Source organism: Puma concolor, chromosome B2 (genome assembly GCF_028749965.1).
Source record: "Puma concolor isolate L17-30 chromosome B2, mPumCon1.1.hap2, whole genome shotgun sequence".
Classification (NCBI taxonomy): domain Eukaryota; kingdom Metazoa; phylum Chordata; class Mammalia; order Carnivora; family Felidae; genus Puma; species Puma concolor.
Genome location: NC_141671.1, coordinates 23,501,243 through 23,529,049, shown reverse-complemented (window position 1 = coordinate 23,529,049; position 27,807 = coordinate 23,501,243). Strand labels below are relative to the sequence as shown.

General features: G+C 38.5%; 1 protein-coding gene across 32 annotated transcripts in view; it reads left to right on the top strand.

Annotated features, from left to right (window-relative positions):
• Window positions 1–27,807, top strand: part of FARS2 (phenylalanyl-tRNA synthetase 2, mitochondrial) — a 626,558-nt gene that overhangs the window by 134,426 nt on the left and 464,325 nt on the right. For 20 of the 32 annotated variants that reach the window (XR_015251092.1, XR_015251091.1, XM_086706386.1 and 17 more), the window contains one exon: window positions 8,168–8,802. Coding sequence is in view for 30 of the 32 variants with exons in the window: in XM_086706386.1 (XP_086562512.1) it covers window positions 8,191–8,802 (612 nt within the window). In the remaining 2 variants the exon portion in view is untranslated. Of the gene's footprint in view, window positions 1–539; window positions 736–8,167; window positions 8,803–27,807 lie in introns of all 32 variants that reach the window. The other 12 variants (XM_086706367.1, XM_086706376.1, XM_086706374.1 and 9 more) reach the window with 1 other exon arrangement.

The following is a 27,807-nucleotide window of genomic DNA, read 5'->3' as shown; positions in this document are numbered from 1 at the left end:
CTGGGTGGCTCAGTTGGTTGAGCACCTGAGTCTTGATTTCAGCTTGGGTCATGATCTCACAGTTTGTGAGTTCCAGCCCTGCACTGCACTGATAGCACAGAGCCTACTTGGGATTCTCTGTCTCCCCCTCTCTCTGCCCTTCCCCTTCTCTCTCTCTCTCTCTCTCTCAAAGTAAATAAATAAACATTAAAAAAAATTGTTTTTACCGGAGTTTCAGTTTGGGATGATAAAAACAGTCCAGGAATAGATGGTGGTGATGTTGCACAACATTGTCAATGTACTAAATGCCACGGAACTGTACACTTAAATTTTATGTGTATTTTAAGTGCAGAGAAAACAATTTGCTCTGATTATAAGGAAAATGAGTGTCAGGGTAGCATCAAAATAAAGCTCAATATATTGTCTTTCTGCTTTAGGAGGAAGAGTAGAGGGTTTAATTCTGTTAAATGTGTCCCAGACTGGGTTTCCCAGGAAGCAAACTCTGAGGTGAAGTTTAGCATGCAGGACACTTATTAATTATGTGGTATTGCTCTTGGCAGCAACACCTATGGGGGACTGAGAAGAAGCTGGATTGGGCGGAGGGAGAAGTTGAGCTTCCGCACAGTCCCAGTGAAAATCTCAGCCACCTGCATGGGGGCCTGTCATCCAGCCTTTCCTGAAACAAACCACCCACCATAATGGATTCAGACTGCTCCTGGAAGGTTGTATGACCCTGGGCAAGGCAGTTTTCTTGAGGTGAGGCTATCTTTAAAAAAGGCTGAAACCTGAGGGGCATCTGGGTGGATGAGTCCTTCTCTCTTGAGGGTGGATTTGGGTAGTGCAGCACAGTTACTCATGGTAGTAATGACATCAAGTCAGAAGTTTGTTTTCTAATAATCCACAGTTTTAGACTATGTAAATAGAGGACCAGAAAGTAAGAGAAGAAGGACTCTGTGGTGTTAGGTAATTTCTACAACTATCAATACCCAAGAATAAAGAAAAGGCAGGTTCCAGTCAGATTTTTCATTTATTTTCTGGTTTGAGTTTATTATTTGTAATTATTTATTTTTTTCTTATAAACACAAAGTTATGTAGTAGCTATAAGTAAATGTCATTTAGAGTACCATAATATTTTTTTTTATGTCCTGTGATCTGTAATTAGTCAAAGTAGCTTAAAATACTGTATGTTTGCAGAACTTGGGATGACCAAAGAAGGAAGGAAAATATGATGGAATGAATTAGTCCATCCTGTACACTGGAAGAGATGACCCCTTATCTTCATTGTTCCCATCATCAACAAACAACAGCAGTGAGCACTTTTTATAGGGCTCTGAGGCACTCACTCTAAAGCCAGCAGAGTGATTTTGCCTTCTGATGTTCATGGGAAAATGTATCAAAAGAAAGTCAGTATGAACTTACCTGAATAGCCTTTTAAAAAGAGTTTTGGCCCATTGCAGACATCTCAAAATGTCCTTGTAAGTAATAAAGTAATAAATGTCCTTGTAAGTAAAATGTCATTGCATTTTTTAGTAGTAGTGACTACCTATAGCATATTTTTTTCAAGTCATGGTAGAGTGAGAAGTACACAGAGTTCCTTATGTAGTCAATGTATGACATTTTTATATTTATTTTATTGCACTAAAACTTTTACCACTGACTAAAGAAACTATTATTTATACCTTTGTTTTTGTTCCTCTTTTGTCTCCATCTTATTTTTCTTCTTCAGTGGCTTAGAGTATATTGGAAAGGTCATGGGATTTTAAAGTTAGAAGACAAGGATTCGAGGCCCCTATTTTCTACTTTTATCCATGGGAATTGAGTTATGTCACTTATGAACTAGTATTTCTTTTTCTGTGAATTGTGGTGAATAATTATGTGTACTGCAGGAGGTCTTATTGGAATCAATAATAATAAAATGCATGTGAAACTATTTTATAAAATGTAAACATTCTTGTTATTGCGTATTTTTTCAAAAGCGATACTGCCTTCTTGATAAGGAGCTGTGCTGTATTCCTATAGGATATTTCTGTAGGATATTCTGACTTACAATGATTGGTTGATCGAAAAGTAGGCCTAAAATTCAGTTAAGAAAGCTCTGGGGACCCAAGAGATTGGAGTGAAATGGGTTAAAATTAAGGGTGTGCCAGGAAGATAGGTTATCTGGTACTAAGTAATATTCAGATCAATATCCACCAGCCTCCAGAATCCTTGGTTGGTGACTTTCTTGGATTTGTACAGAATGTATATTAAATATTTATTTATTTATGAAAAATCAGTAATCTTTGGGTCTGTCTAGAAAAATATTCTAGTGATTGCTCTCTGTTGTTAGGTTGTTCCTGGATGACAGGTCACGAATTAACAGGTATTTCTTTTTGGCTGACTCCTGACTTCCTAGTAACCACATCAATCATCCTTGTTTCTCTAGTATTTTCCTACACATTCTGGGCTTATACTTTCTCTAAATCAGTTTCCTTTTACTTTTTCAAATTTTTCATGTTTCTCCTAATTTTTATTTTCTACAAATAACCCTTAAATGGGTTCCCCTTAATTTCATGCACAGTGCCCTCCTCTGACCCTGTTTTCTAATACTTATAACTTTTCACTCTAAATTACAGCATTTGTCTTTGAAAAAAAATCACATTTATTTGGTGAATTTGAGATCATACACAGTATTTTTATTTATAAATCTACAGCTTTCCTTGAGAGATTAGTACCATCTATTAAAAGTTCCTTCAGCTTCCCTTCCTTGAGTCTCAGAAGTTTTAAATATTTTCATTTATTCTCTCATTGGTATCCTCCTTCATTTTTACATCTTCTGTTCATTTCTTAACCCATTATTGTCATAGACTCTCGGTCTAAATTTCTGTCTTGTCTAGCAAGACAGCGGGACGTAGGATGAAAAGTGAGATATGGCTAATGTCCGGGAAAAGACAAGAGCCCTGAATAAGGGTCCTCGCCCTGTTTTTATTAGGATCAAAAGGCTTACAAACATGGAGATGGATGTGCACAAAGAGACAATGAATCTGTGAATATTACCTTGTGGATGTGAGGGAAAGGGGGTCTTGAAGATATCTGGGGTTAGGGGTTTGGGTTAATACAAAGCAAAATCCTAATGCTGGGCAGTTGGGTGGAAGGTTGTTTACAACAGACATGAGGCAACACTTCTGTTTATCTTAGCTAGCCTAGGGGATGAATCAGATAGGGGAAATAATCTCAGAGTTAACAAAGCACCTTTCTTTTTGTTGATCATCTCCACTCTGGGCTGTTACACTTGCAGTGCAGTGGTCTGTAGCCCAATTTACCTATTTACCTAACTTGGTCCTTTCCTCCTGTGAAAGCAGCTTTTTGCTATAGTACTAAATTGGGGGTGCTTCCACCCTGAATATCTAATCTTGTTTATTTCATATACCTATGTATTGGGCACCTTTGTACCCTTATTTCTGGGCCTTTGCCCCTCCCTTTCTATTCTGGGGACTCTGTACCTCCTCTCTATTCTGGGATGCCTTTGCACCTCCCTATTCTTGGTTGCCTTGTCTTGTTTGCCCAAACGTGGGTGTGAGCATCCTATGGCTTTGTATTTCTTTATGCCTTGCTAACCCATTGGTGTAAGCCTGGGGGATTCTTAAGTTTATCCCCCACCCATTATAATCTGATTTCTGGCCTCACTCAGCCATTGAAATATTGAAATTGCCCTGTTGATGATCATCTTGTCAAATAATTCTTTACTTTGCTCCTTGCCTAACCTCTTTGTTATGCTTTATCCTTTGACCAATTTTCTTTCCATCCTTTTCTGTTTTTCTTCTTTTACTTCTTCTCTCCTCTTTTATCCAGTATCAGGGGTAGTGCTAGAGTGTGGGTATACAAAGATTTACATGAGAGAGAGAGAGTTAGTTCTACTCTCAAGAACCACATAGTCTAACAAGAAGACAAATAGTAATAATATAGCATGCTAAGGATTGCACATTCAGTAGCATTAAGGTTCGGAAAACACCTTGGTTTCCATCTAAAACTTCATTGTGCTTAGCTTCTGTGATACTGTACTCTTTGGTTCTCTCCTGGCTTATTCTTTATATACCCTTCCCTTGGAAACATGATAATTTCTAAGAGTTCAGTCTTTTGCCGATTTTTATTTTTGTTCTCACTTGCCCATGGATTCTCTTATACCCTTATGATGTTACCTCTTACCTCTATGTACATAACTTTCAAGGTCTACATTTCTAGCACTAATCTCTCACTTCATTTTCAAACCCATACTACAGACTGATGCCTAGAAATTACTAACATGACTGTCTTAACCCATTCTTAACTTCAACCTATCCAAAGCTTTCCTTCTCCAACCACAAATACACATATGAAAATCACTTGAACAGACAAAATTCATCCTGTGTTTCTTCAGTGAATAACTTTATTGTTTTCTCTGTTATCTGGTCTCTAGAAGTCTCTGGGTCATTTCCAACTCTTGATTCAACTCATCTCTTACATATTGGGCATTGGGTTAAGTATATTATGAACAAGATCTAGTTTAATTCTTTTACTATGAGGTTGGTATTGTTTTCTAAATTTTTATACATGAGAAACTTGAGAGTCTGAAAGATCAGGTGGTGTGTCTGAGGATAATACGCAGTGCCTGACTGGCCAACTTAGGGTCACACCCACGTGGGTGTCTCTGCAAAGTGTGGTCTTTTGCCCATTGTATTGTATTGACTTCTCATGGTTGGTCTCACGGTCTCTTCTCTACCAATGTTAGCACATTTAACATCCACATTTGTACTTTTGTTACTTTTTGTGGCTCTATAATCTGTATATATTTGTGACTAGGAAGAGATTCTTAATAGTGTGGAAGAACTTTTCAGTGAATTAAGCTAAAACAGGGCTCAGCAGACTTTTCTGTAAAGAACAAGATAGTAAGTATTTTAGGTCTTTGCCGCTAAAGACCTAGTCTCTGGCAGCTATTCAGCTCTGCCTTCAGAGTAGAGAAGCCACCACAGACAAACTATAAATGAATGGGCATTGCTGCAGTTCAAGAAAGCTATTTACAAAAACAGAACATGGGCAGGTTTGGTCCTATGGTTCTAGGTTAAATAGTATTTCACTTCCACTATCTAAACTAATGGGTTTTATTTGATGTATTAATTTATTCATTCCTGTATTCATTTGTGCACTTAAAATGCAATTATGTGTAATCATGTTCACATAAGAAAGAAGTTAAGAGAGGTAATTAAAGATGTGTAATTTGAATTTAACAGTCTGGGTCTATTGATTGAGAAGTACTTGAGTTGCTCAGAGTTCTGAACTTTGTTCTTGGGAAGATGTAAGAGTTTCTGCAAGTTGCATGATCTGTTTAAGCCTTAGTTTCTTTGTAAAGTGGTAGGAATAGTACTTACCTCACAGTGTTGTTGAAAGCATGAGATAAAAGACCCGCCATATCAATAGAAGTCTGACTGCCATTGGTGGTATTTTCCCATGGCTCCTGTGTTTTCCACATGAACTTTTTTTTTTTTTTAATGTTTATTTGTTTTGACACACACATACACACCCACAGCCACAGCCACACATGAGTGAGGGAGGATAGAGAGAGAGGAAGGGCGAGAATCCCAAGCAAGCTCCGTGTTCTTAGCACAGAGCTCCAGGCTGGGCTCTATCTCAAGAACCATGAGATCATGACCTGAGGCAAAATCAGGAGTCCAGTACTTAACCAACTGAGTCACCAGGTGCCCCTTGAACTCTTATAGGAAATTTGACAGAGACAAAAGGAAAGGAATCTTGCTGGATGGAACTGGGAATGTTATCATGATCATTATTCTCTCCCTGTAAGAGATGATAATAGAAGAAAAAAACCCAAGTAATTGTTTTGGGTGGGGAGAATACACAGTGGGGAACATAATGCCAGGGCTGAGCAGATTAGATTAAAAGCCTGGAAAAGAAGACAAGATAACTAAACTTTGCTAAGTAAGGTAGAGGTGGGGTGAAGAGAACAAAGAAGGGGCATGAGGATAGGGCACAGATGTGGGAACAGAACCTAGAAGTGCATGTGTGAAGGGCTGGGAATTGAGAAGGAAAAGACAGTCAGCAACCCTTGATTAACTGCACCAATAGCACCTTCCCCAGAAGAATTCTGAACTTTGTGTAACAACATATGCCTTTGGAGGGAAGAAATGCTTTCTCATGTCTTGCCAAGGGTGCTGAGCTAGGTAGCTAATAACCTAACAGCCTGAGTTTGTGCCAAGATGTATAAGGTGGCACATACATATTTAAAATTCCTATCTCTTGCATTGACAAGCCCCTGAACACTGTAGATAGGAAGACAGATTCCCCCTGAAGCTCACCCAAAAACACTTTTAGAAACAACTGACAAAATAGTGCCGTATTTGAATAAATCCAGGGAGTTCCCGGGTATCTTGTGTCATGACAGTAGTCTCTGGCAAAGGTATAATGCACAGGCTTCTAATAAGCAATCACACACACCCACAATAACTTAACTTGTAGCTAGATATTTTCAGTTGCACTTTTGAACCAGTTACACTCTGCTGCCTGGGTACATGCTCAGTATGCTTTTGATGGTCACGTGGAACAATAGAATTCCCTTCTAATGCAGCTTACTATGACGAAGGTATGTACTTTCTTAGTATGATTATAGGGCCATTAAAGTAAAATAATCACTTGGTTGTATGCTTTAAAGTAGCTCAATAGATAAAAACAATTCTAAAAGTTTGAAGGCGATTTCGGTGATTTAATTCATAGTAAATTTTTTTATGAACATAGGGAAATGACATCTAAAGATTTTCATTACTGAGATCCCTGAATCAGTTTAAAATTTGCTTCTATGACCATACATTAGTGGCCCAGACTCTTCCTCTGTTGTCTTAACTCTTCAGTGCCCTAAAGTTCAGTCAGCTATACCTGGGTCTTTGTCACCTTTTTGTTTGTTTGTTTGTTTGTTTATTGATTTTGAGAGAGAGAGAGCACGTGTGCACATGCACTTGTGCAAGCGGGGGAGGGGCAGAGAGAGAGAGGGAGAGAGAGAATCTCAGGCTCCATGCTCTGAGTGCACAACTCATGAACTGTGAGATCATGACTTGAGCCGACATCAAGAGTCAGCCACTTAGCCATCTTAGCCACCTCATCTTTGACGTTGAATGGCCTGTGCCAGGTGACTTCTGAAGTGACTTTCCACTGTGAAATTTGATGATGCTTGTCTTAATTAATTTGGTCTCTTCTTAGATTAAATTCTAGGCATTTTTTGTTTTTTAAAGATTTAGTCAGTACTTTGTTTTCTGACTGCTCTGTATCCCTAGCCATGTAAGTGTAGCCCTTCTCCTGGTTTATTGTGGGTGTATAGTAGAAACTTGCTCTTTTGCAAAACAAAAATACAATGGTAGGATGCTGCAGTGGTATGACACACATTTAAATGACACGACCAAATGTGAGTACAGAAAAGATTTGCATTTATAAAAATAACTTCAGCTGTCCATTGGTATAGTCTATCACTTTGTATAATATTTCCTGAAGTTGTTTGTTTTTGTTTTTATAAAAGTGAAAACTAAAATAACCACCACCTGAAGTGGTGTATTTTATTTGAAACATCAAAAAAATTTTAATGTGATAACAATTTTGTAACATTACGTAACAACATTTTGTAATATATGGGATAATCCAGAAGTCATGTCTGTCACAGGTAAGCAGAACTTGGTAGTTAGGAGGATAAACAGAAATGTGCAGGATGGCTGTTTCAAATATCATCTGTTTGTTCTGTATGTAATTACGTGTTTCCTTTAATTAATGAGACTTTGCTAGGGTCAGCCAAGCCCTCCCTGTCTTTTAGATGATCCCTCTAAACTTTTTGGTTCTCGAATAGTCCAAATACAAGGAGATTGTCACATTTAAAGTTTTATTCAACATAAGGGATTCAGGACATGACATGATGTGATAAAGGAAGATTTCTTCAAACTCAAGGACAAGGGAAGGACAACTTGAGAGTAGGTGTCTAAAAGTGACGTCCAAGGTTCTTTTGACTTAGAGCGGTGACTATTAAGCCTCTGGCAGCAGATTTCCTTAATTTGATCGGTGTGGAGGAGGTCGTGGGGAGACAGATGTCAGGACAGTGAGGGGTTGGGAGGAGACACAAAGGACATGTTTACTTTTTACAGTGTGAAGCCTGACTTGTGCTTTGCACGTGTGCTCTTTCCAGACTCTGTGAAATAAGTTTCTACAATGATTTGTTCGACACTCAGGAGAGTTGGCCACGTGCATATCTACCTGGTAAGGAAGGCCAGCGGTGTCTCCAAAGGCCATCATCAACAGACTGTGGGCTCAAGACCTGCTGCTTCAGAGTTTGCTGCCCAAGGAGCTTCGGGCAACGTGCTGGAGCTGCTGGGCAAATCCTACCCTCAGGACAACTACAGCAACCTCTCCCGGAAAGTTCTCTCCAGGGTTGGCAGGAATCTGCACAATCAGCAGCATCACCCTCTTTGGCTGATCAAGGAGAGGGTGAAGGAACACTTCTACCAGCAGTATGTGGGCCGCTTTGGCACTCCGCTGTTCTCAGTTTATGACGACCTTTCTCCAGTGGTCACCACCTGGCAGAACTTTGACAGCCTGCTCATCCCAGCTGACCACCCCAGCCGGAAGAAGGGAGACAACTATTATGTGAATGGGACTCACATGCTGCGAGCTCACACGTCCGCACACCAGTGGGACCTGCTGCATGCTGGGCTGGATGCCTTCCTGGTGGTGGGTGATGTCTACCGGCGCGACCAGATAGACTCCCAGCACTACCCAGTGTTCCACCAGCTGGAGGGCGTCCGACTCTTCTTGAAGCATGAGGTGAGTCTTGAGACATTTCTTATCCTTGACAGAAGGCCTGGATGTTCTTGTTGAAGTCCCTAAAGTTTATCTCAATGAAATCACTTGTCCTTGATCTCATTTTGCATTTGTGTATTATACATCCTTGATGATTTCCTTTGTACAGGCCAAGCCTCAATATTTTTGATTGATTTGTTGTGTTGGTACCTACAGAAATTAGTGGGCTTTTGTTTTTGCCTGTCTGACCTTATTCTTTCAATATTGACCTGCTTTTTTCAGAATTTCTTCGTATGAATGAATAGTCAGTGGTTCAAATCTATCCTCAATCCAAAAGGAGGAACATACAGTGCTGAAATCTGTGGTCAGATTATTCCAGTTCTCAGTTTGTAAGAGTTAATTATGTGTTCATGCTATTAGAGGTTAATGAATTTCTTTAAATTTTTTTTTTTCAACGTTTATTTATTTTTGGGACAGAGAGACACAGAGGATGAACGGGGGAGGAGCAGAGAGAGGGGGAGACACAGAATCGGAAACAGGCTCCAGGCTCTGAGCCATCAGCCCAGAGCCTGACGCGGGGCTCGAACTCCCAGACCGCGAGATCGTGACCTGGCTGAAGTCGGACACTTAACCGACTGCGCCACCCAGGTGCCCCTGAATTTCTTATACAGTAGAGGGGACTGGCAATTTATTGGCTGAGATTGGAAACTGTTCTTACCCCAAGCTCTTCCCTTACCCTTTCCTGCTTTACATTTGTAGGTGCTTTACATTTTTTTCTTTGTGAGGTGTCTTAGTTGTTGCTGTTGCTGAAGTGTATGTGTGGATACTTAGCGCTTTTTGATAGGGAAATCTGATATTCTAGTTATTCTTTTTTTTTTTTTCAATGTTTATTCATTTTTGGGACAGAGAGAGACAGAGCATGAACGGGGGAGGGGCAGAGAGAGAGGGAGACACAGAATCGGAAGCAGGCTCCAGGCTCTGAGCCATCAGCCCAGAGCCCGACACGGGGCTCGAACTCACGGGCCGCGAGATCGTGACCTGGCTGAAGTCGGACGCTTAACCGACTGCGCCACCCAGGCGCCCCTCTAGTTATTCTTAAAAGCACCCAGCACCTTGCATTTGTTAGTTGATATCATAATATATTGATTTCCTAATTTTTTTTTGGCAAATTATGAAAATCCCTAAAAGCTTGAGTCTGTTTCCTAAAAAACCTGCATTAGCACTAGTCTTTCATTCATTTATTTTTAAGTCTCTATTTTTTTTAAGTTTATTTATTTTGAGAGAGAGAGAGAGTATGAGCAGGGGAGGGGCAGAGAGAGAATCCCAAGCAGGCTCTGTGTTGTCAGTGCGGAGCCCAATGCAGGGCTTGAATTCACGAGCCAGGAGTTCCTGACCTGATCTGAAACCAAGAGTCGGACGCTTAACCAGTTGAGCCACCCAGGTGCCCCTGTCTGTTTTTTATGTAAGAAACAAATGGAATTAAATGAAGCACAGCAAGTATTTTACTTTTACTCCTTTAGCACTTCTTCCAAATGTGTTCATTGAAATAGGAGGGATGATTATCATCACAAAACTCCCTCCTGTGAACATAAGCTAAATGGGTTGTTGGACATGGAAAGGAATAGTATATGATCCCTAGGCTAATAAGTGACCATTGTTTTCTTGTATTAAATGAGTCATGTCATACAAGACAACTGTTTGCCTCAGGATGTGTTTTCCTGTGAGTCTGTGATAATACAGCAGTAGGTTAGCGTTACACAAAAAGGCCACCCAAACTTGATTGCAGAGCTGCTTAAATGAGCACTCTTACTGGTCGGAATAGCTGTCTATTTTCTAAGTCAGACTTAGTACTATTAATAAGGATATGGGTTTATTGGGCAATGAAAAGGAAGTGAACAAAGACAGGTGAAAGTCGAGGAAATAAGACCAAGTGATAGAATGTCACCTACAGTTAATGTCCTGGAGGAGACGTATGCTAGTAATATGATGTCCAGGTCACAGCAGCGGGCAGGTGCTCAGCCCAGCTTACCTCATTAAAACACCGAGAAAGGAAAGCGCTCACTAATTTGTAAGCCTGAATGCCTTGAAAGTGGCAGGGAAAGCTTCGAGACTTACGCTAGCATTTTAATGGGGGAAAATCCTTGGAAGGTGGAAAATAGGAAGAGGGGTAGGAAACTGATCTTCATCTTGTTTTCTTATTTGGGGTCCAGTCCAATTTAGTGAGTAGCAAACATGACTAATCTGGACTGATAATGTTACTGTATTTTCTGCTGTATAGTTTAAAAAATTATACATAATACCTATACATATAAAACTAATGATATAGTTTGATAAGAGTTCCTGTTTATTGTTTCGTTCACTCCTCTTGAAAACTTCATGAGATCAATTGTTTACATTTGAACCATGAGGAATCTGAAGTCCCCAAACGTTGCCCCAGGTTACCCACCCAGTTGGTGGTAGGGCTAAAACTTGAACTCAGGTATTTGTAGTTCATTGCCCATTCTTCTGTATTCTGTTGCTTTTCAGGGGGCTGCTTTGTAAGTGGAACCTGTTTATAACCCAAGTAAAATGTTAGTTTCAAGAATGGTGTTGGGGAGAGAGAGGGTTTTTTTTGTTTTTGTTTTTTAATTCTTGGCCTCAACTAAAGTGTTGGTACTAAGTCTGACCTAATCTTAACCCTCAAAAAAAAGTTTTTTCCTTCTTTTAGTTTATTCCCCTAGGAATAGGACTTTTAAGTAACTTTAATCATGTTACTTATGTAATATGTAATTAACAATTATATTATTATCTTTTAATAATACAGAAGTCCGGTTTTTAACAATCTTTGTAATTATTATTTTAATCACTATAAGGTATATATCAACAAGAAGAAAAGTAAATACAGAGGTATGGGTAAAAGAAATGATAAGCCTAGAAATGGCTGAATTATGACTCTCTCTCTCTTTCTCTCTCTCTCTGTCTATATACACACACACACACACACACACGCACACACACACACACACACGCACACACACATATGTATTTTAACTATCAATTGTTAAGAAAACCCTTTTTATTTAGAAAAAAGGTTAAACATATCAGTACTCACAAATCTAAATGGGTTAAATTTACCAATTGAAGACATACATTATCAGGGGTGCCTGGGTGTCTCAGTTAGTTAAGTGTCTGACTTTGGCTCAGGTCATGATCTTGCAGTTCAGGAGTTCGAGCCCCACACCGAGCTCTTTGCTTACAGCTTGGAGCCTTGGAGCCTGCTTTGGATTCTCTGTCTCTCTCTCTCTCTTTACCCCTTCCCCACTTGCTCTCTGTCTGTCTGTCTGTCTGTCTCTCTCAAAAATAAACAGAAAAAAAAGACATACATTATCATAATGGATGTTTTTCAATTAGAGAGGTCCAAAACAAAACGATATTAGAGGCTGAAAATAAAGGGCAGGAAAAAGATATATCAAAAAATACTTACCAAAAGAAAGCTGGTACAGCAATATTAATATTAGACAAAATAGAATTTATGGGAACAATGATAAGTATGAATAAAGAATACATCAACCATGATGCTTTATGAATCAGAAATTTTAATGTGTCCAACATCATAGCCATAATACATAAACCAAAACTGAAGAAATAAAAGTTAAATTTGATAAATTTATAACCATAGTAGAATTTAAATGACTTGAATCAAAAATCAATGGATTAAGAAGACAAAATGAGTAAATATGCAGACAACCTGAAAACATGATTAACAGGCTTGATTTATGTTTATGTTTAAAATTTTGTAACTAAACTAAAATCCTGTAACTATACACACACACCGATTCTATCCCCAGAGTCAAAGGCATACAGTGTGGGCTACTTACAATAACTTGTCCATAGACTAGTGGACAGCTGAAGTCTAAACATTTGTCAAAGAATCAATAACATAGAACTATGCTTGACTGCAATGTAGTTTAGGTAGAAAGCAGGAAGAAAAGAAAATAAAAACTTTTCACATCCTCAGACGTTTAAAAATTCACAGCTATAGTATTCATGGGTTAAAGAGACATATTACAGTAAATTACAAATCACTTATCACTAACCAGCAATGAAAACACTCTCTTTAGACTGCTCAGATGTGGGGGAAAATCGTCACTTTATTTTGTAGAAACATAAAACAAAATGGGTTGGATATAGCTAAAAAGATACTTGTAGTACATTTAATTTAAAATATACTTAGGAAAAAATTATTTTTTAAGTTTCTTTGAAAAAAAATTGTTTTTTAATGTGGGGCGTCTGGGTGGCTCAGGCGGTTGGGTGTCCACCTTTGGCTCGGGTCATGATCTGAGTCTGTGAGTTCGAGCCCTGCATCAGGCTCTGTGCTGACAGCTCAGAGCCTGGAGCCTGCTTCGGATTCTGTGTCTCCCTCTCTCTGACCCTCCCCTGCTCATGCTCTGTCTTTCTCTGTCTCAAAAATAAATAAACATTAAAAAAAATTAAAAAACATTTTTTTAATGTTTATTTATTCTTGAGGGAGAGAGAGACAGAGCATGAGCAGGGGAGGGGCAGAATCTGAAGCAGGCTCCAGGCTCTGAGCTGTCAGCACAGAGCCCGATGTGGGGTTGAATTCATAAACCGTGTGATCGTGGCCCAAGCCGAAGTTGGACGCTTAACCGACTGAGCCACCCAAGTGCCCCAGGAAAAATTTTAAACCCTGAAAAATATCTATCAACTAAGTTCAGTTTAAGATGCTAAAGCAAACAGCATTGTTTTTAAAAAATGGAAGATAGGCGGGTTGAATAGTTTTTAATAGTCCCAAATCTTACAAAACAGAGCAACTGGAATAGCAAAGCCCATCTCCAACACAGCTGGGTGACAAGTTTTCCCTCAGATCTTCACAAATGCTGGGAACTCACAACTGACAGCTGGACGATCTGCATTGTGTCAGCAACTGAGGCCATGGAGGGAACCAGTGGTGGCTCAGGAGATCTGAGTCTCTCAGAGAACAAACTTTGGAGAACCAAATTTACTAGCAGGCCTTTGACATTTAGTACTAGTTAATAACATTGTTCACCAATGACCACCAACATCCCAAAAAGAAGGGTCAGGGCCAGCCTTTTGGGTCTCCTGATGGAAGAATACAATGCCAACTCTAAAGTCTTGCCAAAAAATTTGGACCTGAATCTGATCAAATCTCTAGATCCAGCTCCAAATTTATAGAAAGTACAGAGTACAGAGAAACATGTTAAACAACACCATGGAGAATTAATAAGCAAAATCCAGCCTGTGGGAAATGTGACAGCAATGATACTCAAGATGTTACCTGCATAATGAATAAATAGAAGAATCAAAAGGAAGACCTTAGAAATGTTTAAGGAGCAGTGTTTAGAAATGTTTTAGCCATCATATTCAATTTGTTGAATAGCATATAATAAATTGCTTCTGGTGTTCTTAGATGATCTTGGCGAGTTGCACGTGCTCAGAGTGTTTAGTAGTTGTGCACAGTGGGACCGGGTCTTAGTATAAGACCGACTGGAAATCTAAAACCATCCTTTCAACACAGATAGTTTGAGAAGCCCTGCTCTACAGGATAAATGATTCAGTTTTGTCAAATAAATGGCAAGAACATTAAAGATGAGAAGAAAGATCAAGTAATCACAATGTGTAGATCCTATCAAGAGAAAACATCTTTAAGGGAAGAAATCATTTGAGACCACTGGGAATTTGAGTACTAACTGAATATTTAAATTTAATGAGTTCTTTTATTTTTAAAGGTATGATCATTGTATTATATTTTTATAAAGTCATTTTCTTTTAGATATATATATTGAAATACTGTGGGTGAAATGATCAGATGTCTGTGGTTTTCTTCAGAATAATATGGGGATAGGCATTTGGGGATGAATGGAAGAGGATTGGTCATGAATTGTTAATTATCTAAGCTGGGTGTTGGATATGTGAGGATTCATTATCCTTTCTACTTTTGCACATATTTGAAATTTTTCTGATAAAAGTTTAAAGAAAAAGACTGAAGGAAAAACACTGGGGTCAGTCAGTCATTTAATTAGAAAAACATTTGGTGAACACAAACTGGGATCCAGATCTTTAAGAAGGTTTCAGACAATCATGAGATGCTCCGTGATTTCATGTGGGAAACAATTATTATTATTTCTTTAATGTTTATTTATGTTTGAGAGGATGGGGGGCAGGAGAGACAGACAGACGGATAGACACACACAGGATCTGAAGCAGGCTCAGTGCTGACAGCAGAGTGACAGTGAGGTCATGACCTGAGCCAAAGTTGAACACTTAACTGACTGAGCCATCCAGGTGCCCTGGGAGACATTTATTAAGATTAAAAAACAAAGAGGAAGCAGGAGATATTATTATAAGAGAATACAGTGCTTTCCATAGAAGACTGAAGCCAATTAAATCTAGGATCATTAGCCTCTCTTCCATCATCCTGAGATGACTGTACATGTTTTTACCAAGTCTGAAAGGCTTGTACATTGTTTAGAGAATAGAAAGAGAGACCTGTCAGGCTCATTTCATGTGGTTAGGCATGTTCATATACAAACTAGATGAAAAAGAAAATTTTAGAATTTTCATCTTTATGAACATAGATGATTCTCTAATTATTTATTTATTTTTATATGCTGAATTTAATTAATTTATTTATTTAAAATATGAAATTTATTGTCAAATTGGTTTCCGTACAACACCCAGTGCTCATCCCAACAGGTGCCCTCCTCAATACCCATTACCCACCCCCCGTCAACCCTCAGTTTCTTCTCAGTTTTTAAGAGTCTCTTATGTTTTGGCTCCCTCCCTCTCTAACGACGATTCTCTATTTAAAAAATTTTTTTAATATTTTTAATTTTTTTTGAGAGGGAGAGAGAGCGGGTGAGCATGAGTGGGGGAGGGGCGGAGAGAGGGAGACACAGAATCCGAAGAAGGCTCCAGGCTCTGAGCCGGCAGCACAGAGCCTGACGTGGGGCTCAAACTCATGAACCGTGAGATCATGACCTAAGCCGAAGTCGGACGCTTAACCAACTGAGCCGCCCGGGTGCCCCAGATGATTCTCTATTTTAATGAATAGATACAGAATTTTTAAGTGAAATATTTGCAGATTTAATTCACTGATGTATTGTGTTCTACCACATTATTATTATAAATTTATTCCATTATATTAACTTCTGTAAGGAGAAAAAGCATGTGATCGCCTCAAAAGAGGTAGAAAAATAATTTGATGGCATTTAATGTTTTATGACATTAAAGAAGCACTGGATGACATTAATGACTTATACAAACTTTTAGTTAGGAATAGAAGGGAACTTTCTTAACTGACATGATATTTGTCAAGCAGTCACAGCAAAGATCATAATTAGTGGTGACTCATTATAAACATTTCTATCAAAATTAGCAATAATTTGGGATTATTGCCATTACTGGTGCTATTCATCATTGTGTAGAAGTTCTACTTTATGTAGTAAGCCAGAAAGAGAAATGGAAGGTATAAGCATTGGAAAACATGAGATAAAGCTGCTTCATTTGTAAATGATATGGTTGTTTGCCTCAAAAATTGAATAGAATATTCAGGTCAATTATTAGAACTAATGAGAGAGTTCAGTAGAGTTGATGGGTATAAAGACTATAATATAGAGAAAATACATTTCTTATTCATAAGTAATAGCCAATTAGAAAATATAAAGGAATAAAGATTTCATTCATCGTATCAACTAACACTTTGAAGTGCCCAGTTATAGTTTTTCCAGAAGATGGTCAAGATATTTATGGATAAAATTACCAGATATTATTAAAAGATGTAAAAGAAGAAGAGAAAAAGGAGAGATATGTCATGATCACAGATTTGTAGTTAGGAAACAATATCATGACAATAGCAGTTCTTCCAAAATCAATCTATAAATCTGGCACAAATCTAATCAAAATATCCACTGGGTATTTTAGAGAAGTTGAAGGACTGATCTTCAGATTCATAGGAAGAGCAAGTTTATGAATAGCCAGAATAATTTTTACAACACAGGTATAAGGTGCATGCCTTACCAGCTGTCAAGACTTCTAATGCTCTATTTATTAAGATGGTTTATTATTGGCACAAGTTTAGTCAAATAGAGAATTTTGAAATAGCTCTACTCATATTTGTGATTTTATTATCTTACTATAAAATGGAGATGATGTTAAATAAGTGGAGAGATGATGGATTCTACATGAATTGCTCGGAGACAATTATCTGTGTAGGGAAAAAGAATTGATCTTTATCACACACCTAATTCAAAATGCAATTCTGGATGGATTGACGATTCATTTGTGAAGAGGTCTTTAAAACTTAAGACGATATGAGAGATTATTATCACTTTGAAGGTAGATTATAATATTGTAAACTGAGACTCTCTAAACAAGAAAAATCCTAAATAGAAAACATTGTTAAAGAGTCACTACATTAAGGTAAAATTTCTGTCTAATAAAAGCCTTCATAAATGAAGTTGAAAGACAAGTAACAGGCAGGGTGGAGGTATTTGCTGTGTGTATAGCTAAGAGATTAATGTTATCAAATAAAAACGTCTTAGTTTGAAAAAAAGAATCCAGTAGGGAAGGTCTGACAATACCAAGTGTTGGCCAATACGTGGAGCCATGGCAATGCTCTGGGGGAGTATGAAATCAGAACACCTGAAATTTCATGCCCACGTATATACTTAGATATGTTCTAAGATTGAGTGCTTATATTAGCAGATAGATGAGAATGTTCATAGTGCTATTAGTATTAACCCAAACTTGGAACAACCCATGTTTCTACCAAGAGTAGAACAGATAAGTAAATTATGGTATATTTATACAGTGGTATGTGAGTGAAAATAAGTGAAATCTGGGAAATATCTGTGAAAATGAGTAAGTCACAAGGATATACCACAAGGATATACATCAATATGACTGAATATAGAAAGTAGTATTAGGCAAGGAAAGAAAGTTACAGAAACTAACATTGTATAATTGTATTTATGTAGAGTTTAAAAAATGGGAAAAATTAATATGTTATATAGGGGTTCGTGCATATGTGGAAAAATTAAAGCAAGGGAATAATGAAAAAATTTAGTTGTTACTTCTCTTAGGAGCGGCAAGGGGATTGTGGTCAGGTAGGGGCTTGAAAGGGGCTGCAAAGTTTTTGGTATTGTTTTCTGAAAATGGATATAGGTGGCGAGCACACGTGTATGTGCTTTTATTCTTTAAACATGATACACTATACACTATATGAATGATTTATTGTGTAAATTTTTAAAAATTATTCATCTCATCAGCATTAATAGTCTATCAGCTAGTAAACAAGTACTGGTTTTATCCGCAAATAACAAAATGCAAAGTACTAGAACCAAATATTGTTCCAAATCCATTAGATTGGAAAAAATTAATAACCCTGGCCAGTAGCAAGAATCTAGAGGAACCACAAATCTTGTACCTTTCTTTTGGGAGTGTATATAGTTGTCTCCACTTTGTAGAGTTATTTGCTAGTTTTTTTTTTCTTTTTTAATTATATGCTCTAATGTGGCATTTTTTTCTTTAAGTATAAAGAAAGTATTGGCTATTTGTACACTGAATATTTTAGTTAACATAAATAGAGTACGTATGTCAACAAGGATGAGGTTTTAATACAGGGTTGAGAGAAACAAATAAGTTATGAGTGATACCAAACTGTGATGTCTTTTTTAATAGATATTTTAGAATATGCCCAATAACAAGTGTTCTCATTGTATACTTGCTTATGCTTTCTTTGTTTTCACTTGTTGTAGCTCTCTTTCCTTCTCTCTCCCCCCATCACACATACCGTGTTTTTTTGGTTAAATACGTAGGTAGGTGTGAGAAAAATATATGGGAGTGATAAACATCAAAATCAAGACACTGATTACCTGGCAGGCGAAGGAAGTGTGAGTGGTGGCAAGCATCATTATTCTTTGCTAATAATGCCACAAATTATGATTTTTTTTGAGCATAGAAGGATTTTTGAGATTAAAAAGTTTGAGCATCACTGTTCAATTCCTTCAAAACTGAATTTTTACTAAACATGTGAGGCATTTATTTTGCAAAGAGTAGAAAATCTCATGTGTTTGACAGACCCACCAGAGGGAGCCCATACAAATCCTGTATCTATTTAATCTGATGTAAAAAAAAAAAAAAATTAATAAGTACATACCTGGACCTGTTCAAAGAAGCTATATTTTCCTTTTGTCCCTGGAGATGTCTTGTCCTGTTCCACCAGCTGTGTCCTGTGTACGATTCCTGTGAATGCACTCAGTACAGGAACGCATCGAGGGGCTGTGGAGGAGGTAGGATGCTCTGCAATTTATTCTTCACTGCAGAGTCTTTGTTTCCTCTGAGTGTCTTCATTGTCTTCATTCCCCTTAAATGACTTCCTCTGGGTCAGTTTTATCCAGAGTCTTTCTCTTACATACACACCTATGCAAGCTGTACTTCTGTCTGACTTTAAGATTGTTCATGATGAGCCTTCCTTTCTTCCTATTTCTGTCTTTATTATTATTAAAAAAATCTAAATGCTGCTTCTTTTTAATTTTAAGAATGTGTGTATCTATCTTGTTTTTGTCTTCTTGGCTAGTAATTCTCAAACTTGAGTGTAGTAACAAGTCCTCATTCATTCACCTAGTTTTTGTTGATCTTCCAGGAAAATTATAAATATAAGAGCAATGTAGCAGGTTTTATAAATATATATTTGTTCACTTTAAAGGACTCTTCCTTGTCCTGAGATTATTTCCTTGCTACTTTCATAACTGTCCAAATATTCCTTTATGAAGTGATGGTGATAGAATTTTAAAAATATGCCTGTACTTGGCAAAATAAAGCATTGCCAACCTTATCTTCCTTCCTAGAATTTTTTGAAATTTTTACTGGCCTACAGAATACAAAGTAAAGTCTTATATTTCTAAGTAAACACAAGTATGGTGATAAATGGAGACATATTATGGAGAAGTTGTAAATATTTTATAATTAATATCTAATTTATGAATATCTACATGGAAACAAAGGGAATGTTTTTATAGAAGAGATGAGTACTAAAGGTATGTAGGGAAGTAAATTTTGACTTAATTTGGACCACAACACATTACTTCATCAAGAGGTCGAAGTTCATATCCCATCCCATCTCAACTGCTTACTCTTTAAAAATAATCACTGTCATTCCCCATTTCTTCTTGTCAGAGTGTGGTTAAGGGGTTCCTTCCATGGCTTGTGCTCCTTCCTGTAATACTCAATCCTACTGGAGTGGATATCCTTCATTTAGAACAACCCTTTTGACATCCTTTGTGGCTCATCCATGTTAGAAAACCACTCTCATTTATCATCAGCAAATTTCATTTTTGCTCCCTTTGATAATCTCTCCCACCTTCCAGATGGTTCATTAGAACCCTCCTGTTCTTGGGCTTCTTTTTCTGGGCTTCCCCACTGTTACTCTTGTGGTGAGCCAAAGGTAGTCTCTTTATTCCTGCTTTCTACCCTGAATCACTTTTCTATCATTTAGTGAATGACAGGGTTTTATTCTCTACCATGTGGTTATTGGGTTTCCTTAATAGCCTCATGTGGAGGGGCTTTATTGAAGGCATTTTTGTTTGGCTTTGATAGATTATAGTCACCATGTTTCCCTAATCTCTTCTTTAAAATCTTTTAGGAAGGACTCCCTCTGCCAAAGACACAGTTAAATTGAAATGGCTTTTCTGATTTTAAATTCTATTTTTCGAGCCGAGTGTTTACTTAGGTATATCGCTTGACAGTGAAGCAAAAGACAACTGGTCACAGCCAGGAGTCCACAATATATTGGATTTGAGTAATAACCCATTATTGGAGGACAAAGTGGGGGTTGGAGAAGCATTTAAAGAGAGACCAGTCTCTGTTTTCTGTGGCACAGGCTTTTGCAGATAATTTGTTCTTGCTATGACAAAATAGAAACTACTAGTGTCTTAGCCTCCTGAGAACCTGTCACTGACCCTTAGTGTTATTGCCCATGACCCTCACTGAGCTTTCAGTACTTCCTGCCTTGAACTTTTGGTTTGTGTATGTCTGGTATCTCCAACTGGTTGGTCGCTTCCTTAACAGTGTCTCTAACTCAGGCTCCTGCACAGAGTAGCAGTTGGTAAATGTGGCACTTGCATGTCTCCCTTATTCTTGTCTGCCAGCTTCTACTCTGCAAAGGATGGCAACTAATATAATTTGCATGGCAGCTCACCAGTCCACCCTTCTGGCCAGGCATTCTCAGAGCTGACTCTCATGCTCCAGCCTTCCAGAGGAGCAGGTCTGTCACTCAGGCCTGGATTGCAGGACAGAAACCACATAGTAATGGGCCAAGGAAAGGTTAATATAAAGAATTATTCACTATAACATAGAAAACTGGGGTAATGAGGGACTGGCTAGTAAGATGTAAAGAGAACTAGCAGATAAATGAGCAGGTGATACCCCTAGGATTGACACTGAGTTCTTAAGGAAGAGCCCCCTCCCCCATACCCCCAGCTGTGGTTCACTAATGGCACAGAGGTGGTAGTGGTTTCATGCTGGTGAAGTTGCTGGATGTCCACATTCTGGAATTTGCTGGAAATCTGCTTTTTGAGGTGCCAGGGAAAGCTATGTTGGAGGTGGTGTCTTGTAGGAAGCACTCTGCTATAAAATTGCCTAAAAAGGGTAGTGGAGGAAGCAGCTGACCACTGTGGTGAGCTGAGTGCTGGGTTTACACTGCAGGGTACGGGGGATCCAGCAGGAATCCCTTTGCAACTGACAGAGTTTAACATTGTGCCAGCTGGCAAAGGAAAAACATTTGAAGGGCCCAACTCAGTTTTCACAGAGCAGTCAATGGAGGATTGATTTGTGGGTGAGAGGCAATACATTGGTAACTGGCACAGCCAGCTTGCTCATTTTCCTGAGTATCTAGAAGTCTTTAGGGAGATAGGCTGTTATTCACCCAATAAATGGGTTGCTAGAGAAAGTCATATTTAGGGAGGCACAAACATTTGTCCGTGATTCTAATTTAAAATTTCTGAATGTAATTTAGGTTGTGGACAAGCTCTCTAGTTATTGCTTCTTAGTACATGGAATGTATAAAGGACAGAGGATGTTCTGAAGGGTAAACTTGTACTCCTGAACCAAGATAGCTTCCAGAGAAAAACAGATGAATATCCTCTACATCTCATCCCTTGAAGATCTCAGGAAAATCATTATCATTTACATTCTGCCTTTGTTATTGGAGGCCAAGAGGGCCTCATTAGGTTTTTACTTAATCCACATAATTACAATAGGAGTATTTTTTGTACTAGCTGAAGTGATGTGTGAAAGTAGCAAAAATATTTTCACAGTGATATATGCTCTTTTGCAGTAGACTTTACACCTTGCTGGAGACCACATTTCTTTGTGTGGTGCACATTACGGAAACCTACTTGTATGGAAGGGATGGTGTAATTTCACATTTCGACTTGGTAGGTACAGGTGGGAAAGGTAAGGAGAGAGAGTTTTCTTTACCAGCCAGTCTCAGATCCAGCAACTAACCTGTGATAAACATATCTTGTTGAATTGTTGGGTCAGATACCTGAGTCTTCTCCTAGATTTAAAAGATGATGCTTCTGCTGTTTGACCTGTGTCTGCTTTCTGAAGCTTTGTCCTTGAATCTTCTGTCTAATGTCATCCCCCAGACTCATCTGGGGGTAGGTCTCTGAAATTGTAAACTGGTTAATATGAATGAATTTGAAAGATTAAAACAGTTTTCTTAAACCAATTGCATCATTTAAAGACAGTGTTATTTTTCACCAGTATGGAGACTTTAATGTTATATATATGATTGATAGCATTTCATCATAGCAATGATTTCTACTCTTTTTCTTTTACCATTTGGGAATCTGCTGAGAGATTTGGATACTAAACATACACACACACACACACACACACAGGATTTTGTATATAGCTTAAGCAGTATGATATGTTCCTGGATTAGGTTGTGAAATTAGAAGTTACTGTCGAAGAGATAGTTCAGTCTCCAGGTCAGTAATTCCCAGCCCAAGTCTATAGTAAATTGGAAAAGCTGTTGTTCTTTATTCCCTTAGTAATTCTCTCTTCCCACTTCTGCTGTTTCTTTATAATACCTCTCTTGGATCACATTGAGATCCAAACTGGGACTATGTTTGGTGGTGGATTACATGAATAACAGCAGAAGTTAGGGTTAAGTTAGCTATAGGAAGACATAGAACCACTGCCTAATTTGGGAATGACCAGATGTCAGCTGTTGGGGTGATTGGAGGATCAAGACTGAAGTCAAGTTAAGAGTCAAAGGCTAAGAATAGGAGGGTGACTTAAATGTTTTTGGGGAAGCCAAGGGGACAATTTTTGCCTAAGTTCTTATGTCGTGGCCATTCTAGATCCAAGAAATGGAAATAGTTGTTCTAGGTTTAGAAGCTTGTAAGGTAGAGAGCTACCTTGAGATCAGACTCAAGTACAGAGTTGGGTGGCATGGGTCTTGTGGGGAGCAGATCTTAGTACAAATCCACTAAAGGTGACTCTTGGAGGCCTGGTATGTATTGGGGTTTAGATAATTCATTGTAGGTATCATTTAGGTTTATGACCTAGGCTCAAATCAAAACAGAGTAGGGTTTACATTAGACAAGTGGAAAGAATAACTTTCTTACTGTACAGAATTATCAGTGAAAGGCTGTTTTTAAGGGATTTTTGGGTCACCTTATCATTCCAGGTAATGTTTCTCCATATTTTAAGGAGATGGACTCTTAGAAGGTTAAAGACCCTCAGTTCATTTGTCCCAACTCTTTCACCTTTTCAGTGCAGAAACTTGTGATAGCAATGATGTGTCATTTCTTGGGGAATTTGGTGGTGGGACCATGTAGAATATGTATGTTTCTACTTTGGCAATCGTGGTGTAAATGATTCTTCTTTGAACGAAATTGTCAAGTTTAATTTGAAAATCTTTTTAGATGTTGAGTCCATCATGCATCGATATATATGATACCATTTATCAAGTAACCCACAACAAACATGTCCATAGTGATAGGACTAACCATGGTTTATTGTTAAAAAGCTCCTCCAGCATTCGAAATCTACATCTGAAGCCAACCTTGGATACTATTGAAGATTAACTGATAGTCTCCTTCTAATGAATTGTGGAGATTCCAACTTTTCCAATGTGGTCCAGGGCTATAGGAGTTTTTTTGGTGTTGTCTTTTTGTGTTAGAATTCTCTGGAAACAGAACACTAGTTGTGTGTGTGTGTGTGTGTGTGTGTGTGTGTGTGTGTGTGTGTGTGTGTGATTTATATAAAGCGATTTATTATAAGGAAGTGGCTTACATGATTATGGAGGCTGAGAAGTCAGACCACGGATAGCCAGTAGTATAGTTCCAGTCTGAGTCCAAAGGCTTGAGAAGCAGGAAAGCCAATGGTATAAGTTCCAGTCCAAATCCACAAGTCCAATGGCAAGAGAAGACTGACATTCTACCTCAAAGACAGCCATGCACAGAGAAAATATTTATTGTTACTCAGCCTTTTATTTTATTCAGGCCTTCAACAGATTAGATAAGGCCCAATCACATCGGAGACTGTAATCTGCTTTACTCAGCCTACATATTCTGATATTAAACTCGTCTATAAACACTCTCCTAGACATATCCAGAAATAATGTTTAACCAAATATCTGGCCATTCTGTGACCCAGTCAAGTGGACACATAAAATGAACCATCACACTCTTCTTGAGCAGCCAGAGTTTGTAGTGGAATGCCGAAAGTCCCTGGTCAATTGTAGTAAGTCCTTAATTTTGTTCTGTGGATGGCACATTTTAGTAACTCCTAGTAAACAACATAGTTAATTACTAGTAAGTAGCTTTTATTTGTGCATAAAAGTGTGAAAGTATGAAATTTTGTATTTTTCACCCTTTAGGATTGAATAAGGAACTTTTGGGTTGTTTGAGCCCATCTGTGGGTCTTGGCATCATAGATGGAAAATGTTTCTGGTAGCGGTGCTTGTTATTCTGCAAATAACACCTGCTTTTGAGCTGGTGTGAGGGGAGTCAAATCCTGGCTCTGCATCTTACTCTCTGGTGACCTTAGATAAATTACTTAACCACTTCAAGCCTCAGGTTCCTTAATTAAAAGAAGTACAACTCTTGAGTTGTGGTTAAAGAATTTAGCATGATTCCTGACAAGTGGGAGCTGCCCAGCAAATGTTTGCTCCCTCCCCATCCCCTTATATTATCTTAAAAATAGATGTCTGCCCTTCTTGTGTTAGTTAAGTGTAGATACAGCTGTGTATTATCAGTATATTATCCACATGAATTGGATACCTTTTGTGTCCTGCTTTTTAGATCTGATCTTTTTCTTTTCTTTATCTTCCTTCCTTCCTTTATTCCTTCCTTCCTTCCTTCCTTCCTTCCTTCCTTCCTTCCTTCCTTCCTTCCTTCCTTCCTCCCTCCCTCCCTCCCTCCCTCCCTCCCTTCCTTCCTTCCTTCCTTCCTTCCTTCCTTCCTTCCTTCCTTCCTTCCTTCCTTCCTTCTTTCCAAGCCACTGCTGTCTTTTCTGTTGACTGATTAGTAATATGTCTCCTGTCATTTTTCTTTAGAGTAGGTGATAGAATTTAGATGGGGCCTTGGTCCTGTTATATTTCACCCACTGACATTGTGAATGAGCTGGTCAACCACCTGAAGAAGAAAATGGAATCTCTTTCTGTTTTATCTGTCATTATAACCTAGGAATAGGGTGATGAGAGATCACCATTTTAAAGGTGACAGCAGAATGGATGAAGTTTTCTTCTCCTTTAAATGGGGGTTGTCATGAGAATCAGTTCTCACCAGGGTGGGGTGTTTTTTTTTTTATTATTATTGCCATCGTTACTTTTTGCCTTCACATATCCAGATATTTAATCTCTCATGTAGTTTGTGTATAGATTCACGTAACTTCCTTACTTTGATGGATTGAAGTTCCTGATGTTGTGGTTTTTTTTTTTTTTTTTTTATTCTGTTAGGCTAGAGCTTGGCAGAATATTAATCTACTTCCTTTACCCATTGGTACCCTTAGGAGAACCCCCGAGAGAGGAAAAGTGCTAAGAAATAAACTTGTCATGATATGCTAGAGTTAATAAAAGCAGGCAAACAAAACAAAACAAAAACTGACCAGATTTCCAGAATAGCCAGAAGCCTTTGACAATATCTCCAGGGAGAAGAAGGAGGCAGGAGTCACTGTTGATGCCCCACTGACATTGCTGCAGAGCACAGCCTCTGTGTAAGCCAGGAAAACAACTGTGTGGCATCATGTGGGCGCCAACTTGCTCTTTTGAGGATTCCCTGTTCCTGGCTTCTTGAGAAGATGCATTTTGTCACTAAGCAAGGAAATGAATAGCCTCTATGATGCACTTAACTTGAGTTTCCTCTCATGGAGGCTTCACCTTGTAGAGATTTGGGAAGATTGTGTTGTCCAATGGGGGCCTATTAGAGTTTGCAAATGAAGATCCAGTGTTGGGGGGGGGGGTCCCTGAGAAAGCACAGGAACCTGTCCATTTGAAAGTTGGAGCTTCTTGTTTCATAGAGCACCCTTGACAGCCAGTATTTTGTTCAGCTGCCTGGCAGAAGTTTCTTTTCAACTATTAGTGATTTTTGTAGCATCTTTCGCCACAAACACTGACTGCTTCAAATCTCTTCCCATTACTCCACTGGCACAAAGTTCTATATAGCAAGAAGAGGAAATGAGACAAGCAGGAGGGAGAGAAAATAAAGTCTACTTTTGCAGTGCAGACCTTTAATGCATTCCCTCCCCTGTGCTAATCTCTGTAACTTGATTAATTGGCATGTGGTGCATTACAAAAAATCCAGGGAATGACAAAACTGATTCAATATCAATTAGCTAAAACAGGAATGGACTTCCCACAGAGACCCCAAGACGGAGTTGTGTTTAACTGGGCCCTTTCAACCACAAGTCTTCCCAAATGATGAGCAGTAGAAGATCTCACTTAGGGCCCAGTTGTTTAAAGAAATTAAAAACTGTGGAAATTAGCGGCTGAAATCCTCTTGGATGAGTCTGCTATCCCTTTAATATGTCTGTCTATTCATCTCACTAAGACATCCCAATCCTTCCTCCAAAGTGATTTGAATACTTAATATTTGCTGAAATGCTTTAGTTGGATTTGAATAACGTAATTGAATTTGCTTGCTGCATTCTGGGGGAATGAAGGCTTGGGAGTTCCTGTGGTAAGATATGTGGACGTGCTTCTTTTTAGAAGTGATTCTTACTTCTTTCTCTGTCTGTGCACCAAGAATTAATAAGCAGTGGGCCTGCCAAATGTATGAGGCTGTATTCATCGGAATTATAGGCTTTATCTGTCAGTCTCTAGGTGACTGACTTGTCCCTGGGGATCAGAGGCGATCTGCCTGGTGACAGGTTTTGGTTGAGCTGAGTTAGATATAGATTGCCTTTGTGTTTGGATGCTGTGTGTTCTTAGCAACCACCTCAAAACAGGATTGTTGTAAAATAAGATCCTGACTAAGTGCACTTCCTTTTGTTTATAGCCAAGGAAGGAGATAGATAAATAAACTGGAAGCTCAACCCAACACAGTTAGCTCAGTGAAAGAGACATGATGAAGGCACAGAAGAAGGAAATGTTTATACCTGGGGTAATAATAGAAGGCTTAGTAGAGAATCTTAAAGAGACATTTGAAGTTATCCTGGCAGGGAAGGGGTGTTCTGTTCAGGTTATGGTAGTAGTATATTTGAAGGCAAGAGAAAACAAGAGAGTGATGAATCCCTAGAAAATGTATTGTGGGGTGGCTGGAGCATGGGGAAGTCATAGGAGACGAAGTTAGTGAGAGAGGTATAAACTGCTTTGTGAAGGGCCTTCTATGTAACTTTTTGGAATTTGACCTTTAAAAATACTAAGAAAAAAAGTATCAGGAAGTCTTTAATAATTCTTAAGTAGAAGAGTGAGGCAATCAGATTGGCATTTTACAGAAAGAATTCTGCAAGAGTAGCCCATGGGATGGAGCAGTGTAGGCAAGGTTGGACATGAGGAGA